Source organism: Psittacula echo (assembly GCF_963264785.1).
Source record: "Psittacula echo genome assembly, chromosome: 7".
NCBI lineage: Eukaryota > Metazoa > Chordata > Aves > Psittaciformes > Psittacidae > Psittacula > Psittacula echo.
Genome location: NC_137740.1, coordinates 22,149,206 through 22,163,742, shown reverse-complemented (window position 1 = coordinate 22,163,742; position 14,537 = coordinate 22,149,206). Strand labels below are relative to the sequence as shown.

The 14,537-nt window shown below is 46.0% G+C and overlaps 1 protein-coding gene across 1 annotated transcript; it reads right to left on the bottom strand.

Moving 5' to 3' along the window:
• Window positions 1-5,692: 5,692 nt before the first annotated feature.
• On the bottom strand, window positions 5,693-11,172 carry RNASEL (ribonuclease L; the record flags this gene model as incomplete). Its single annotated transcript, XM_080624278.1, has 7 exons — window positions 11,074-11,172; window positions 9,144-10,769; window positions 8,635-8,723; window positions 8,037-8,227; window positions 7,816-7,933; window positions 6,928-7,049; window positions 5,693-5,828 (listed from the first exon to the last, which is right to left on the bottom strand). The coding sequence occupies exons 2-7, from the start codon at window positions 10,591-10,593 to the stop codon at window positions 5,693-5,695; spliced, it is 2,106 nt and encodes a 701-aa protein (XP_080480404.1). The 5' UTR covers window positions 10,594-10,769; window positions 11,074-11,172.
• Between the last annotated feature and the right edge of the window lie 3,365 nt (window positions 11,173-14,537).

Here is a 14,537-nt window from a genome sequence, read left to right as displayed (position 1 = left end):
ACAGTTTCACCAATGACCTTTATCTGGGGGTCTTGCTTTTCTGACCTTTAGATAAAAAGCTTGCTTTTCAGCTGGGAAATATGGTTATGTTAAAGGCACCAAAATTGTTAGGGAAAATACCTGTAACTCCAGAGAAAACCTCCTATACTCCACGCCTTGCTTTTTGCTGATTTTGAGGGTTGCTGCTTTGTGCAGATGCGTTGTGTGCACGACTGGGAAGGTGGCAGACTTAAATACATCTCTATCACCAGGCGTCACTGTGGTGCTGTCTGTGCCTTTACGCAGAGCGGAAGGGCCGGTCCTGCTGAGGCTGGGCATACTACCTGCACCCCACTTCACCAGCAAGAGCATGGAGCTCCTCTTAGGAGAAGCTGCCCACACTGGCACAAAGCTGGGAGCACGTCTGTGCGTGGAGGCAGCTGTGCAAATATGTGTCCCCATTTTTCCAAGTGCCATTTCCTTGCAAGCCTCCCATCTGCCACCCAGGACCCCCAACACTGCAACAGAGCCAGGGTGGGAAGTATCACCCCTGCCTTGCAGCCCCCAAACTGCTCCACAGTCAAGATTTGGGTAACCCAAGTGCTTGCTCAGCCACCCTTCTTTAACCTTTGTATAAGCCCCATAGGATTCAAAGGAGCATCCTGGTGTCCTCCCTCATTTGCTGTCAGACCTCTTGCCGCACAGTACTGCTTCATCTCTTTTCCCTCACCAGGCAATCATGCCATCATTGTCTTATCACTCACAAAAGGCATCCAGATCCTGCTGCCACAGCCCCAGAAGACAATGGAACAACAGAAGGAGCAAAAAGGCACTGAAAGGAGTGCTCCTGCTCTCAAGGAGAGCTCCAGCTGCCCAGGACCGGAGCTGGGTTTTAGGGCTTCCTGCACTGGTCCATGATAGGAAGTTTGTACATGTTGTTTTCCCCAGATTCAGATTAAAGTCTTGAGAAAAGGCTCTACCTTCAGAGCAGGTAGGTGGTCACAGAAGCAGTCTACCTCCCCCAGACCACACCAGCATAAGCACCTGGAGCAGCAGAGCCATGACTCCCCTTAAAACCTAAAGGACAACTGGGTGGGTCTCTGCATTATGCTGGTCACCCCCACCATGTCCAGTAACACTCACAGAAAATGCCTGGTTCCTGCACCTCTCCATACCCTGAGCACCTTCCCAGGAGCAAACAGCCATGTTGTTCATCTCTGATCACCTGCACCCTGCCTCCATCAGCAGCTGCATCATGACCACTCATGCAACATCTCTCCCTTCCCTGCAGACATCAGGGGAAGGAGAGACCTCCAAGGAAAAACAGAACTCCCAACATAATGTGCACACAGAGCAGGACAGGAGTGTGCTCCAAGAAAGCTTTGCACAGCCCAATCACACTGCATAGTTTGCACTTAATCAGCAGTAAGACCTAAAAATAAAGTAATTCACAGCATCCTCCAGCTTGCCTGGTAACAGCATAGCAGCTTGCACCTCTGGAACTACACCAGGGACATGCCACAGCATGTATTTCCACTTGAGCTGATACCATTATCCACACAACAGTCTCCTTCCTTACATGTACCTGTAAATGACTGCATTGCACATAGCTGGGACCCACCAACAGTGTAAATAAATCACACCAGGCCCATGCGCACCACCACCTTTGAGGTCTTTCCCAGTCAGAAAGGTGCTTAAAGCCAGAAAGCAGTCACAATAAATACTTTGCCTAAGAAAGGGGCTCCTCAAAGATCACCCACTCCTAGAAGCTGCTCCAGCCCTGCTACACAGGGAGCCACATTTCCTACAGCAAACTGAAACTGTTCTGGTCTACATAGCTCACAACCTCATCTCAGCTCTTCACTCTTAAATACCTCCTGTGGGTGGCAATGCTAAGACAGCCCACCTGGCTTACTACTCAGCTGTCCCTGGGTGGTGAGATGGTGCCTGCCTTGCCACAGCCTTTCTGATTTTCCAATCAAAATCAGCTCATGCCTGACTCAAGGCCTCAGAATGTTTTTTAAAAGCTAGTATGTTTACAAAGCACTAACCAAATCATATCATATTCATTTTCCCCAGGTGAAACTGAGTCAGAGTGGCTTTGCCTAGTCACCAGGAAACTGCAGAAATCCCAAACGTTCTTTGGACTTCAGGTAGAAAAGACCATGATCTTTATCAAACCTTGCCTCTGACAGCTCCCTAGCAAGCTCCCAGCTTTGTAATTTTGAGCTATTTTTAGCCACTTTTTATCCCTTAGATCCTAGAAGACTGCATCCTGGGAATAACACAGGTGTATTTTAGGGCAGATAATGACATGTTTCATATTTGTGAGTTATGATTATCAACACTTTGCTTTTCTGATTAGAAAACCTGAACAAATCTAAGCAGATTTCTATAAATGAAAGACTTAGGAAGTTGATGCCACTATTACAACCTGAACAGATCCTCAGAATTGCCCTTGCAGTGTAACTTGATTTTGCTCCAAAAGCCTTCAGCCCCAAAAGCTAGCTGCATTTTTATGTGCTTTTCATTAACACTTCAGGCTCTGCAGCCTGAGCTCAGCTGAGCCCACTCCCTAGAACGCTTCACAGATGTGCCTGAAGCTCAACACAGCAAAACCACAGCCAAAATGATGTTCACTCCATCTGCAGACTGGGTTTTTTTTCCCCAGTGCAGCAGATGAAACACAGTGAACTGGGACCATGCCTGTGCACAAGCATGTCCTCAGCACAAAAGTGACAGGATGGGGAGCACCTGATCCCATCACATGGGGTTAAGCCAGCTGCCCTGCAGGAGCAGAGGAAAAAGGCAGAGGCACAGCAAATAGACAATGTACAGGCATGACAGCAGGGAAATGAAGCGTGTAGGGCTAAATCAGCATGCCCTTGGGCACCACGCATGGTCTGCAAGCCTGCCTGTAAAAGGCAAAGGCAGGCAGCACCTCCCAGGTGGGCACTGATGCTGGGAGCCATCAGCATATCAAGCAGCATTAACTGTGGCAGCTGGCTCTGCCCCCAGCTCCTCGGGACACCTTTATCCTCAGGCTGCACTCTCAAACACTGTCATACTACCTAGTTTCAATACAGTCCAGCTGACCTTGCCACTGGATTTCCATCCTACCTGGCCTCTGACTGAGCACTCACCCATCCTCCCTGATCCTGCAAGGAGGACAGGCAGGCTTGCAGGGCTTGGTGCTCTCCCCAGCATTGGTCCCAGTCCCGCATGCCCCCCCCTCTTCATGTGGGCTGACACTCTGTGAGCAAGAAGCTTTTCAGATACTGTGCATGGATCAAGTTTCCTCTCTGACAGTAGCCTCCCAGCACCTCTGGCTTCTCAGAAAGCAGGACACAGCCCTGCAGACCACACAAGCCTTTCCTGGACATTCTTTCCAGCAGCCCGATTTCCCCAGAAACAGGTCACAGCCTCCATGGCTTTGATCATTGCTCTGGTTTGGACATCCTTGAGAGCTCTCCGCTTTCAGGAAGGCTTTTCCGCAGCCTTTTAAGGTTGTCAAGTCACAGCCCTTTAGTAAAACAGCAGAGCAATGCAAGAAGATGCAAAGGTCAAAGAAAGCCAGAAATGTGGTACTTTACAACAGGCTGAAGGAGCCCAGCCCATTGCCTCACCTCTCCTTATGCAAGAGCAGAAACGTGGTGCTGTGGCATTGAGCCACATATGCATGGTGACATGGTGCTCCATATAGTATCCCTGCTCCCAGTGCTGCTGAGACCTGGACATACATCTCTATGTGTCCTCCTGCTTTCTGACCATGAGAAGAGACAATGAGCAAGAAAAAAATGAGCAAGAAGGAACGGAAAAGATAAAAATATTGACATAAGAGGAGTCAATATTCTCCTGGTTGCATTTTCTCTATTGGCATCTCATCAGTGGCACAGTCAAGATTTCTTGTTACATTTATGTTTTTTTTTTTTTAAAGGTTCCCAAGACCATCAGAAGGACCTTTTGCTCTGAGCCAGGACCACTGATGCAGGCTGGTACATGGACCTTACCAGCCATTAGCATAAGTATGGCAGTCTGCAACCCAATTCATGCACAACAATGCCTCCTAGTTTGCAGGTAAATACATCTATAATCATACACAGCTAAAACAAATGTATAGGCTCAATGATACATTCTGGGCAGCCATTCGTTTGTACAGGAGATGGGTCAAACACATCCACTCCCAGTTTTACATGTATGCAAATACATACATGCAAGCATTGATGCTAATCTTCACACCTCAACTCATCCATGAAATCCTCACCCTCACTCCACAAAAACAATGCAAAAAACCCCACCATTCAGTCTGTTATTTCACAAGAGACAGCTTGATTCTGAGGACAGGAAGCCTTCAGTACTTCCCAACATCTTTTCCATTCAAATACCCACATAGGCCAGAAGCAATTCATCTGAACAGTGAGAAAACCATCCACCACCTTACCTAACCAACCAAAAGGCACCTCCACAGGGAGGCCAAAATTCCCAGCCTTTTGAGCATTTTACAGTGCTGCAGACTATCTCTTTCTGTGCAGAGCGGATGCAGCAGCCTCATTCATAAATGAGTGTACAGTCAGTGTTCCAGGCAAGTTTATTCCAAGTTTGGTTCTCCACAGGCTAACTGAAAGAATAACAATCTCAGTTTGAAAAAAATTAAACATCTTTTCAACAGCTGAGAAATATTTCCATATGCAACACATAATCATTGTGCAAATCAGAGCATTAGTGGGGAAACAAGCAAGCCCTTGGACAATCAGACACACATTGCATGCTGTAGGATTTCAGAAATGGGTTTATGCTATGAGCCTCCAATACCAGACCTCTGAGCTGGCTGCATGCTGCAGTTGTATGGGCACCAGCGCTGTGCAAGTGAGCCAAGTCTGGCAGGACAGTAATACCCCAACAGTGGCACTGGTTTGGAGACAGGAAGTGCTGAAGAGCCTTGCAGATGCAGCCTGCCACAACAGAGCTTGCTCTTCCCAGGAGGAACTGGTCCCTGCAGTCTCTTTGATGTCAGTGACCTTCTTCAGCTGAGTCAGGAACAGTAGCAGTTTTGTGGAATTGTGCTCCTTGGACCCATTCCTTGTGGAAACATCTCCTGTGTTCCTCAAAAGAAGTCCTTCAGGTCTCAGTAGGCTGGCCTGAGTGTGCCTTTAACAGATCAGACAAATAATGAGCCATTGCCTAGACATCTTATTTTCTGGCTGCTGTGTTTCAGAAAGACTGAAAAGAGAGGATTCTTGTCTTTCTAGGGTTAGATGAGCAGCTCATTAGTACAAGCTGTAGGGAATATTTGCCTAGCAAGGAGCTTGAACTCTTTTTCCTTTAGCAGAGTCCAATGTCATCTGGCAATGCCTGAGCTCTTCTCTTGCCTCCCAGACATATCAGGTTTACAGGGGCTGTCCCACATCTCCCTGCTCTCCATAACGATGAGGGCCTTGATCTGTACCTTACAGATGCAGATAAGCCCAGAGGGATGGAGCAGTCAAGGACGACCTGGGCTGGCACTCAACTTGGTTCCTCTCCAAAGTCTGTTCCACCAAACACTTCCAAAGCATCTTCAGTTTCTTAGCTTAAGTCCTCCATGCTCTGTCCCTGCATCTGCTCTCTCCCATCTCCTTACCCACTTTCTTCAACTCTTCTGCAGATGAAGAAATAGGGAATAAAATGAGGCAGTGATGGTGGGATTGGACATGGGACAGGAGGCAATGACATCCTACAGAAAAGGGTACTGAATGTCTGCAAAGTGACTGTATTCAGGATTCTGGCGTAAACTGTTATACACATAAATGGTAAGTGCTGGAAAAAGCTTCAAGAAATATTCAGCATGGTCTCCTATTTTGTTGCTGATCCTGAAAGAGAACAAAACCAAAAAGGATTTTTAAAGCTTGCCTAAAGACTCAAATATCCAGGATACCCTGGTTCCTCCCTTGCAGAGAAAACAAAACCAGAAACAAAAACCCCCAAAACACAAAAAAAACCCCACCAACCCAAAACCCCACAACATTCCAGAGGCTTTCTGATAACACAGGAAGGTTTCCTATAAATACTTGAGCTGCAACTTTTCTATACCTTCCCTAAGCTACTCAATCCATTTTTTCACTATTCCTCCAGCACCTCTATCTGCCTAATCCTACCTGCATCTTCACTGAAGAGCAGTGCTGGCTACCAGCCTCAGTGAAACCATCACTAGGAGCAAACACCACCTCTAACCTCACGCGTAAGCACCCACGACTATAGAGGGTTAGAGACTAGCAGCTTTTTAGGAGTCAAGACGTCCTAACAGGATCTTCTAACAGGACCTGTGCTGTTATGTGATCCATATCTCAATACACTTCAGCACAGTAAACATCAGCACTTTGGAAATACTAGCAAGGTAGATAAGAAGGCTTTTCAAAGGTATAAAGGAAAATACAAATACTTAAGAGGTATCTAAAAACCTTTCTGGAGTTATGGCAAGAAACACCAGCCTGCAGCAAAAATAACAGCCCAGAAGACATGTTCATGGAGTCCTCTGCTGCAAAGCCATGACCTGCCTTAGCTGTCATAGACACCTCTCCACAACACAGCCTGCTCTGCAAAGGCGCAGAGGGAGTGCCATCAACTCTCTGAAGCTGCTGCCATCCCTCTGGAACAGAAGGCTCCGGTTGAGGATGTTCATCTGTGGGAGATGATCTAAGTTCCTTTTCTTACCCTCTGGAAGGTGATATTGAGGACTGACTCCAGACTGCTTGCAGCCGTGACACACGATCTTTCACACACTATTGTGCTGCCAGAAGAGATAACCCCTCTAATGAGATGAGCTTTAATGGACTTTCTCCCACATCTCAGTTGTGTTCTCCCTTACGGAAAACCATCTGAAGATTTTTTTCTCAAACTCACTGACATTTCCAGATACCCAGATGCTCCCTGCAATGCAACTGTGGCAGGGGCAAGGATGTGAACGTGTACCTGATATCTGGATGTTCATCCAGGTTTCTGATGAACCTCAGTAGGTCAGTGACGTTGTTGCTATATTTGAATGATCTTCCTTTCTTGGGATTTTCCATGATGTTCAGAACATCTTTGTCAATCTGAAAAAAAAAGCATATAGATGATTCTCTGCCTTTCACACATCACAAAAGCAGCACATCTACCTCCACTCACCACACCTACTGCTTTTCTGCAGAGACATCATCTTGCATGAGTAAATCTTGTGACTCTTAAAAGCATATTCCCCAACATGAGCAGAAGAGTTCACTCTGCAAGGCATGTACCACACAGACCCCCTGATTCTGCTGTTTCCTATCTATGGCATTTGCACTAGGATGTCAACATGGAACAGGAGATTTTCATGCATGCCTGGAGGGCAGGGGGAGACTTGGGAGTCTTGATCCAGTTGTGCCACTGGTGAAAGGACCACATGGGATGCTGTATTGAGCCAAGACTGTCATATCTCAAACAGTGCAGCCTGTCTTTCCAAGATGCTCCGTGCAAAAGCAGGCTTGGTCTCACTGCTTTTGAGCCAATCTAACAAAACACATTTGCCAGGAATTTGCTGGCAGCAAGGGCCAGAGGTCACCTACAAACACCCTTGAAGGTTTGCCAGCTAATTCTATAATGAGCATCCCCTACTAACACCTCAGTCAACAGAGCTCCCTTTACCACCAACGCTTTTAGTCTTGGGTACTCCAATTATATGGCTTAAATTTAATTGCTTCCCTCAGTTACCTGCATTTGCTACTTTTGAAGCTACTTTTTCCAGTTAAAGTTTTAAATGGGGCTTTTTCCTAAATAGGAAAAGCTTCTGCCTAAATGTTTCACTCAAACCTTGTACTAATTCAAAGAGAAGAGGATTACTTCATTGGTCCACCACGGATAAGGAAAACTTTCAGTAGCATTAGGAGCTTGAAAGACAGCTTTCCGATTGTGGAGATCTTTGATTTTATTCCATATAGTCTTCAGGAAATTGAACCTGCTGTGGAATTAGAGGATTCATTAGCTGCAACAGGACATTGCTGTTCCCAACACTACAGGCAAATTCCTACCAAAAACTTCCCCTTTGTATGCCCAGGACTTACATCTGTTTGCTCCAGAAATATGGATGTTTGCTCAAACCTTCCAAGCCTCGTTCATCATGAGACACCAGGCTACTTACAAGATCCAGAGCCTCCTTGTAATCTGGGGAATCAGAAACTAAATCTTTGGCACTGACTTGCTGAAGGGGCTTCCTACCCCCTGTTAAAACATACAGCACAAGACTGCTGAGGGCCTGCAAAGAAACACATCACTGCTCACATGCCAGATGCATGAAACTTCTTACCAAACGGAAAAGAACTATTATTCCTAAATAAGCTGACTGTATATGTGAACACACACATGCACCTACAGACATGCAGAAGTACACAAATACATAGAAACACAAACTTGAAAGCTATATGCACAAAGAGGAGACAGGCACCATAATCATGTTTACAGGGTTCTCTGGATATCCCAGCACCAGCTGTAGCCTTGCATCCTAGCCACTATCATCCTTATGCAGTCCTTTGGGCTTTCCCAGAAATCAAAGTGTTTTCTAATTGAGGACACAGAAAGGCTTCCCCCTAGGATTCACAGCTACAGAAAATATCAGAGAATACCTGACATTTTAAACCATTCATTGATTTGCAGTAAAGTTACCTCTAAATCTGAGTTTACGAGTTCTTGTTTGCCTTCAATCAACTTCCTTTTATTATCAAAGTCCGCAAGGTAAATTTTGCCACCTAAATCTGAGGAAATAAGAGAAACTGTTAATAAACAAAGTTTATGGGGGAAACGTTAATGGTGGAAAATATAACTGTCATTAACTTCTGAATGGCTCCTTTAGAAAACAGTTCTCTGAAGAGATCTGCTGTGGGTTAATCTGACTGCAAAGGTCTGGAAAGGCGGACAGATCTATAGAGACATGTAAAGTTGTTCTGTTCATTCTTTGGCTGCTCGCAAACATGTCTATACTCACTCAAAGAGGAGATCTAATGCTATAGACACCCAATTCTGCATAAAGACATATGGGGGTTTTGTTTGGGGTTTTTTTGTTTGTTTTTGTTTGGTTTTTTTTTTTGTTTTTTTTTTTTACAGACAGCTATGAAGCATCTTCTCTAAACTACAGACATCAAGAAAGCAAAATGAAAACACTGAGAAAGGATAACCTATCAAAAAGTTGCTGGGATGCAGATCCTGGTGAGCAAATCCAAGGGAGTGCAGCTCTCTCACTGCCTGGAAGATCATCCTCAGAGCACCTTTGCAATCCATTTGGCCTTCTGGTTCCTGAAGATGTTGTTCAAGATTTTTCTCCCAGAGAGGGAAGCATAAGTACATGTAGCCTTTTGCTTTCTCAAACTGGAAGAGCTTCAGTAGATGTTCACAGTTACTACATTGTTCGAAGAACCTTTTCTCTTTGTCACCCTCTGTACTGCGGCTTATTCTTACTGCTACCTCTGTCCCACTATGGATCCCCAGGTAGATACCACCTTGAGAAGTGTTCTGAATTCTCTGCTGGATATATTGAAATGTCTTCAGCTTGCCAATCATAGGGCGATATATTTTATATAGCTTTTTCAGCTGATCCCTCCAGCATTTACTCTTTGGCTCCCAGTCTTTGAAGGCTTGTGAAATAAACTTGGCATTATACTGGCGAAGAAGACGCACCATGTTATGAGCACGGTTCCTATTCGCAACAGCTATAAGGTCCCCAACATCAGTTCTTGCTCCTTTTTCACACAGCAACTCTGCTATACTGTAATCATTTTTCTCTACAGCCACCATCAGTGCTGTGTTGCCCTCCTCATCCGCATCATCAATATCTATTTCGCCCTTCTCCAATAAGGCTTTCACCAAATCTGGGCTCTGCATCTCAACAGCTAGGATGAGGGCAGTTTTCCCACATTCATCTTTGCTCTTCACATCAACACCATGGTCCAGCAGGAAATGGCCAATGGAGACAGCTGACTCGTATCTTTCCTTGGCACAACCCTCCTTGAGGGCATGGATCAAGGCATTCCTATCTTTGTTGTCACAAATGTTCATGTCAGCCCCCATTTCTTGGACAAGAGTTTTCACAACTGAGAAGTGGCCCTTCCTACAAGCATCCATCAGTGCTGTCACTCCTCCTTTATGCAGTTTCTCTTTCTCTTCACTAACTACCCTTCTCAAATTCACATTTGCTCCTTTGGCATACAGGAATTTCAAAGCTTCTTCCTTTCCATACCATGCAGCCTCCATGAAAGCTGTGAAGCCGTTGTCATCATAGTCATTAATATTTAACCCACAATCAAGGAGTAGCTCCAGTATATTCACATTTCCTGCTATTGCTGCCTCGGTAAATGCAGTGCCACCATTGTCCTTCCTGGCATGTGGACAAGCACCCTTACACAGCAGAAGGCGGACCAGCTTCTCTTCATTAGCTTGCACGGCACTCTGCAGTGGTGTCCAGCCACTTTCTGCTTTGGAGTTCACATCTGCCCCTCTCTCCAGCAGCTCCAGCACATCATTTATATTACCGTCCCTCACAGCAGCATTCAACTTGAAGGCAAGGTCTTCTGCTGTCTCTGTGCTGGAAGGGATCGGTGCCTCCTGCTGGCTGTGAGCTGTAGGCTCCATGGTGGTCAGAGAGGGGCTCTGTACCTCTGACGTTCCTCATCTGAGCCCAGGCATCCCACTGAAGGATGGGACCGGTGCAATGCTCAGTACTTTCATCATGGTGGATGCTCTGGGTTTGGCTGAAGAAGCACACTGCGTAGGATAGGCTGCTGTTTCAAGGGCTTAGTGGACTCGAACTAATTAGTAAACAGAAAAGTTTATTAGACTGTGAAATCTCACCATTTACATTTGATGTCTTTCAGCTCTGTGTGAGAGGCAACTAAGAACAGCAATGCTAGGTGCCAGCCAAGAGAGCTATGTCTTGGTGAGAAGCACCACTTTAGCACTAACCCAGACATAAGTACTCATCATGTTTGCTTGCCTGGTCTCAGCGTTAAGTGCAGCCCAAGCAGACATCCCTCGGTGTGCCTGAGTGAAGGGATGGGGGAGAACCCACTGTTTTCTTGCTATAAATGCTATTTCAGACTTATTCCAGGTTACCTAAGAAATCATCCCTCAGCAATGTTTTTGGGTGGAAAATGCAGCAGACAGGCAGAGACGCGCATTCCCCCATGTGGCAGACACACACACAGTCCTGGAGAGTCCCTGATCTGATACCTGGAATGAAACAGAAAGCCAACATGAATTAGGCAATTAGGAGACCCTACCTGACTAGAAGCCTAAGCTTTTCATGACATTAAGAGGTTAGTCAGGCAGGACCTGATCTTCTTCTACCTATCTAGTATCTAGAAGAGCTGGAACTCCAATACCCATTCTCTTGACTGCAAAGGCTGGTCCAAGTGATCAGCACTTCCAGGAGTCACTGTCTGACAAGCTGAACTGGAAATAAATTATCTAAGTCGATCAAAACAAGGGACAGAGGAGTCCGAAGGTATAAAGGCCAAGTATAAATTCACATGGATTTTCCCTCAGGAAAGCCAAGGACCATTTTAAGGATGGCTTCCCCTCTGGCCAGCAGGAAATAAATACCCTATTTCATTGATTTAGATGAATTTCATTTCCATGAAGTAACTTCTATGCCTTTGCCACATCAAAAAAAAAAAAAAAAAAAAAAAAAGGGAAGAAGAAAAGTTACTTTCCTGGCTGGAAAAACAGCACAACATCCCCTGGGCACGGCGGGGTTCAAACGCCTTGCTTCTTTTGGGAAGTCACACGCCTGGGGAGGCGGAAAGCAGGGGCTGAGCACTCTCCTTCTCCTCTGCCGAGCCGCAGACCCACAGACGCCCTACGCTAGGAAACGTTTAAACGTTTCTGTCCCGCCCCACTGACTTTCGGGCAGCAGCTGTTTGCGTGTGCGCACCACGGGCACGAGCTGACATGCAAAGTCACGCAATGCTGCCCAGCGTCACACGCCACCACCCACCGCGGGAAGGTGAGGGAGGGACCGTCTGCCCAGACGGAACCCCAGCCATTGCTTAAAATGCCTTCAAAACTAAGGAGCAGATTTTCTCAGTATCCGCTTTTCACTGCTGTTTCCTAGCAATTATCCCCAGATAGTATTTTCTTCCCAGCAAAGTCAGCAAGTATATGCTGTCCCTTCCGCCAGCAAGGAGCATTTTATCCACTTACAGGGGGGTGCTGCAGTTCTGGAAGGTGTTTAGCAACAATTTTCAACACACAGCAGAGTGGTCATGAGCAAATGCTCTCCGTGAACAGTCCTACATGCGTAGATCCTGTTTACAAACGTATGCTCAGCAGTGTTTCAGGAGCTGAAGGTTCAGACATTAAGTGAGCCAGTGCTGGGGTTCTCCGGGAGGGAGGGTGTCCTGGGTTCAGCTGTAACAGTTATTTTTCTCCTTCTTAGCAGCTGGTGCAGTGCTGTGTTTTCTACTTTGCTCTGATAACAGTGCTGACAACACACCGGCATTTTAGTTGTTGCCAAGTAATGCTTACCCCGATCAAGGACTTTTGAGTCCTTAATGCTGTGAGAGGGAGGAGGGGCACAAGAAGCTGGGAGGAAGCAGAGACAAGACACCTGACCCAAACTAGCAGAAGGGGTATGCATACCACAGCACGTCATGCCCAATACATAAACTGGAGGGAGTTACCCGAAAAGCCCAGATCGCTGCTCAGGTTGGGCTGGGTTATCAGGCAGCAGCCGGTGGTGACTAGTTGTATTGTACATCACTTGTGTTTGTTGTTTTCTTTTCCCCTTTTATATTCTTGTTATTTCCCTTATCACTATCATCATTAGTGGTACCAGCAGTAGTGGTTTTGTATTATACTTCAGTTATTGGACTGTTCTTATCTCAACCAGTGGGATTTACATTCTTTCGATTCTCCCCCCCCCCCCCCCCCCATCCCTCGGGGAGCAGTGGGAGAGAAGAAGGTAGGGAGTGAGTGAGCGGATGCTTGGTTCTGAGTTACTGTCTGAGCTTAAACCACAACAGAGGGAGGGGCAGGAGTTTTGGGGTTTTCTTTGGGATGCAGGAAATTGGGTTGGGGTTTATATTTTAAGCATTTCCTCACCTTTTGGTAAATCCATCCACATGGGGAAACTTGCCATGCTGCTAAATTTCACCCAGGGAACCACTGAGCTCCAGGTCTGTTTATACCTCAGCTGATGTGTTCCAACCGTACGCACATTGGCAAGCAGGCAGTTCCCTGATGCCCAGGCACTGTCCTTCTTGTAGGTAGCTCTGCGTAAACACAGTACTGCCTGAGGAAACCCAGTCTTCCAGCCCTGCATGCAAAGCGTGTGCAGGAAGCACAGAGCCCAGGCTGTGACATGCCACCCACTTTCCCCCACTGCCTTCTAATGTGAGATAAGTTCACCAGCATGCAGAGCTCATGCAGCCTCCGCAGCCTCCTCCATCCAACCGTGCCAGCTGCAAGATTCATACCACACTTGAAACAGGGCTGAAATCGTACCAATGAATTCATGCCTGGCTTTCCATGATAAGCTGATGATATTGGTTGTGTTTGAAGGAATAAAGGAGAACAATCAAAGCGCTAAAGAATGAGTTATCTGACAGCTTGACAAAGTGACCATTTGGTTACCTGACTTGGCAAAAGAGCTAACTTTTAAGGTGTCCTAAAGTGAACAACCTTCATTATAATACTTAAAATCACAACAAAGGTCAAAAAGATCCTGGGCCAGGTGAAGAGGGTGGTGGCATGGTGATTAGAAGGAATGACACAGCAGATATTATAATTATATGTAGATTACAACCAATCATTGTAACTGGGAGTGTACTACCTTGTAACTTTTGTGTATAAATGTAACAAAGAGGGTCTGCGTTCATGGACTTGATTTGTGTAACAGTCCACCAAGCACCCGAGGCTGAATCAACCCAGTATCACTGCCAAGAGTGTGGAATTGGTTAACTGCACACTGGGCATGAATACGCTTTTTGGACAACATTAGTGCATGCACAAACTGGCATCCACATACATACACAGAGAGACGGATGGATACAAACACAATGGCATGAATGCAGAAACATACCCTAAAAGGGTACAGGGATGCAAGTTTTACAAGCATATCCAAATCTTCATGTACACCTACATTGCTTGTTCACATCTGCATGCCAGCTTTCACTAAAGCTCTACCTATGCATGAGTCACATAGTTTTGTACCTAACCATCATATTGTATAACCTGCTTTCCACAGCATGCAGAGCATCAGCAAGGTCTAGGAATATCCCACAGCCTCTGGATGGAACTTCATAAGGTTTGTATTACTACAGGAGACCTTGACACAGCCACACAGGGACAAAGACTATGGAAACTCAGGGAACAATCTCAAATCACTCTCAAGACTGTCAGGATGCCATTTTAATTCACAGAAATTTGGTGAACTCTATAGCATCTCTCCCAGTTCAGCCAGAGCTGGGGCTTAGGCTGCCAGTATTTAATCATCCACCACTCTCCACAGGCTGTAAAAGAGATAAACCAGCAGAGCAGAAGCACATCACAGGTTCAGAGCCAACAGTAAAGATGTA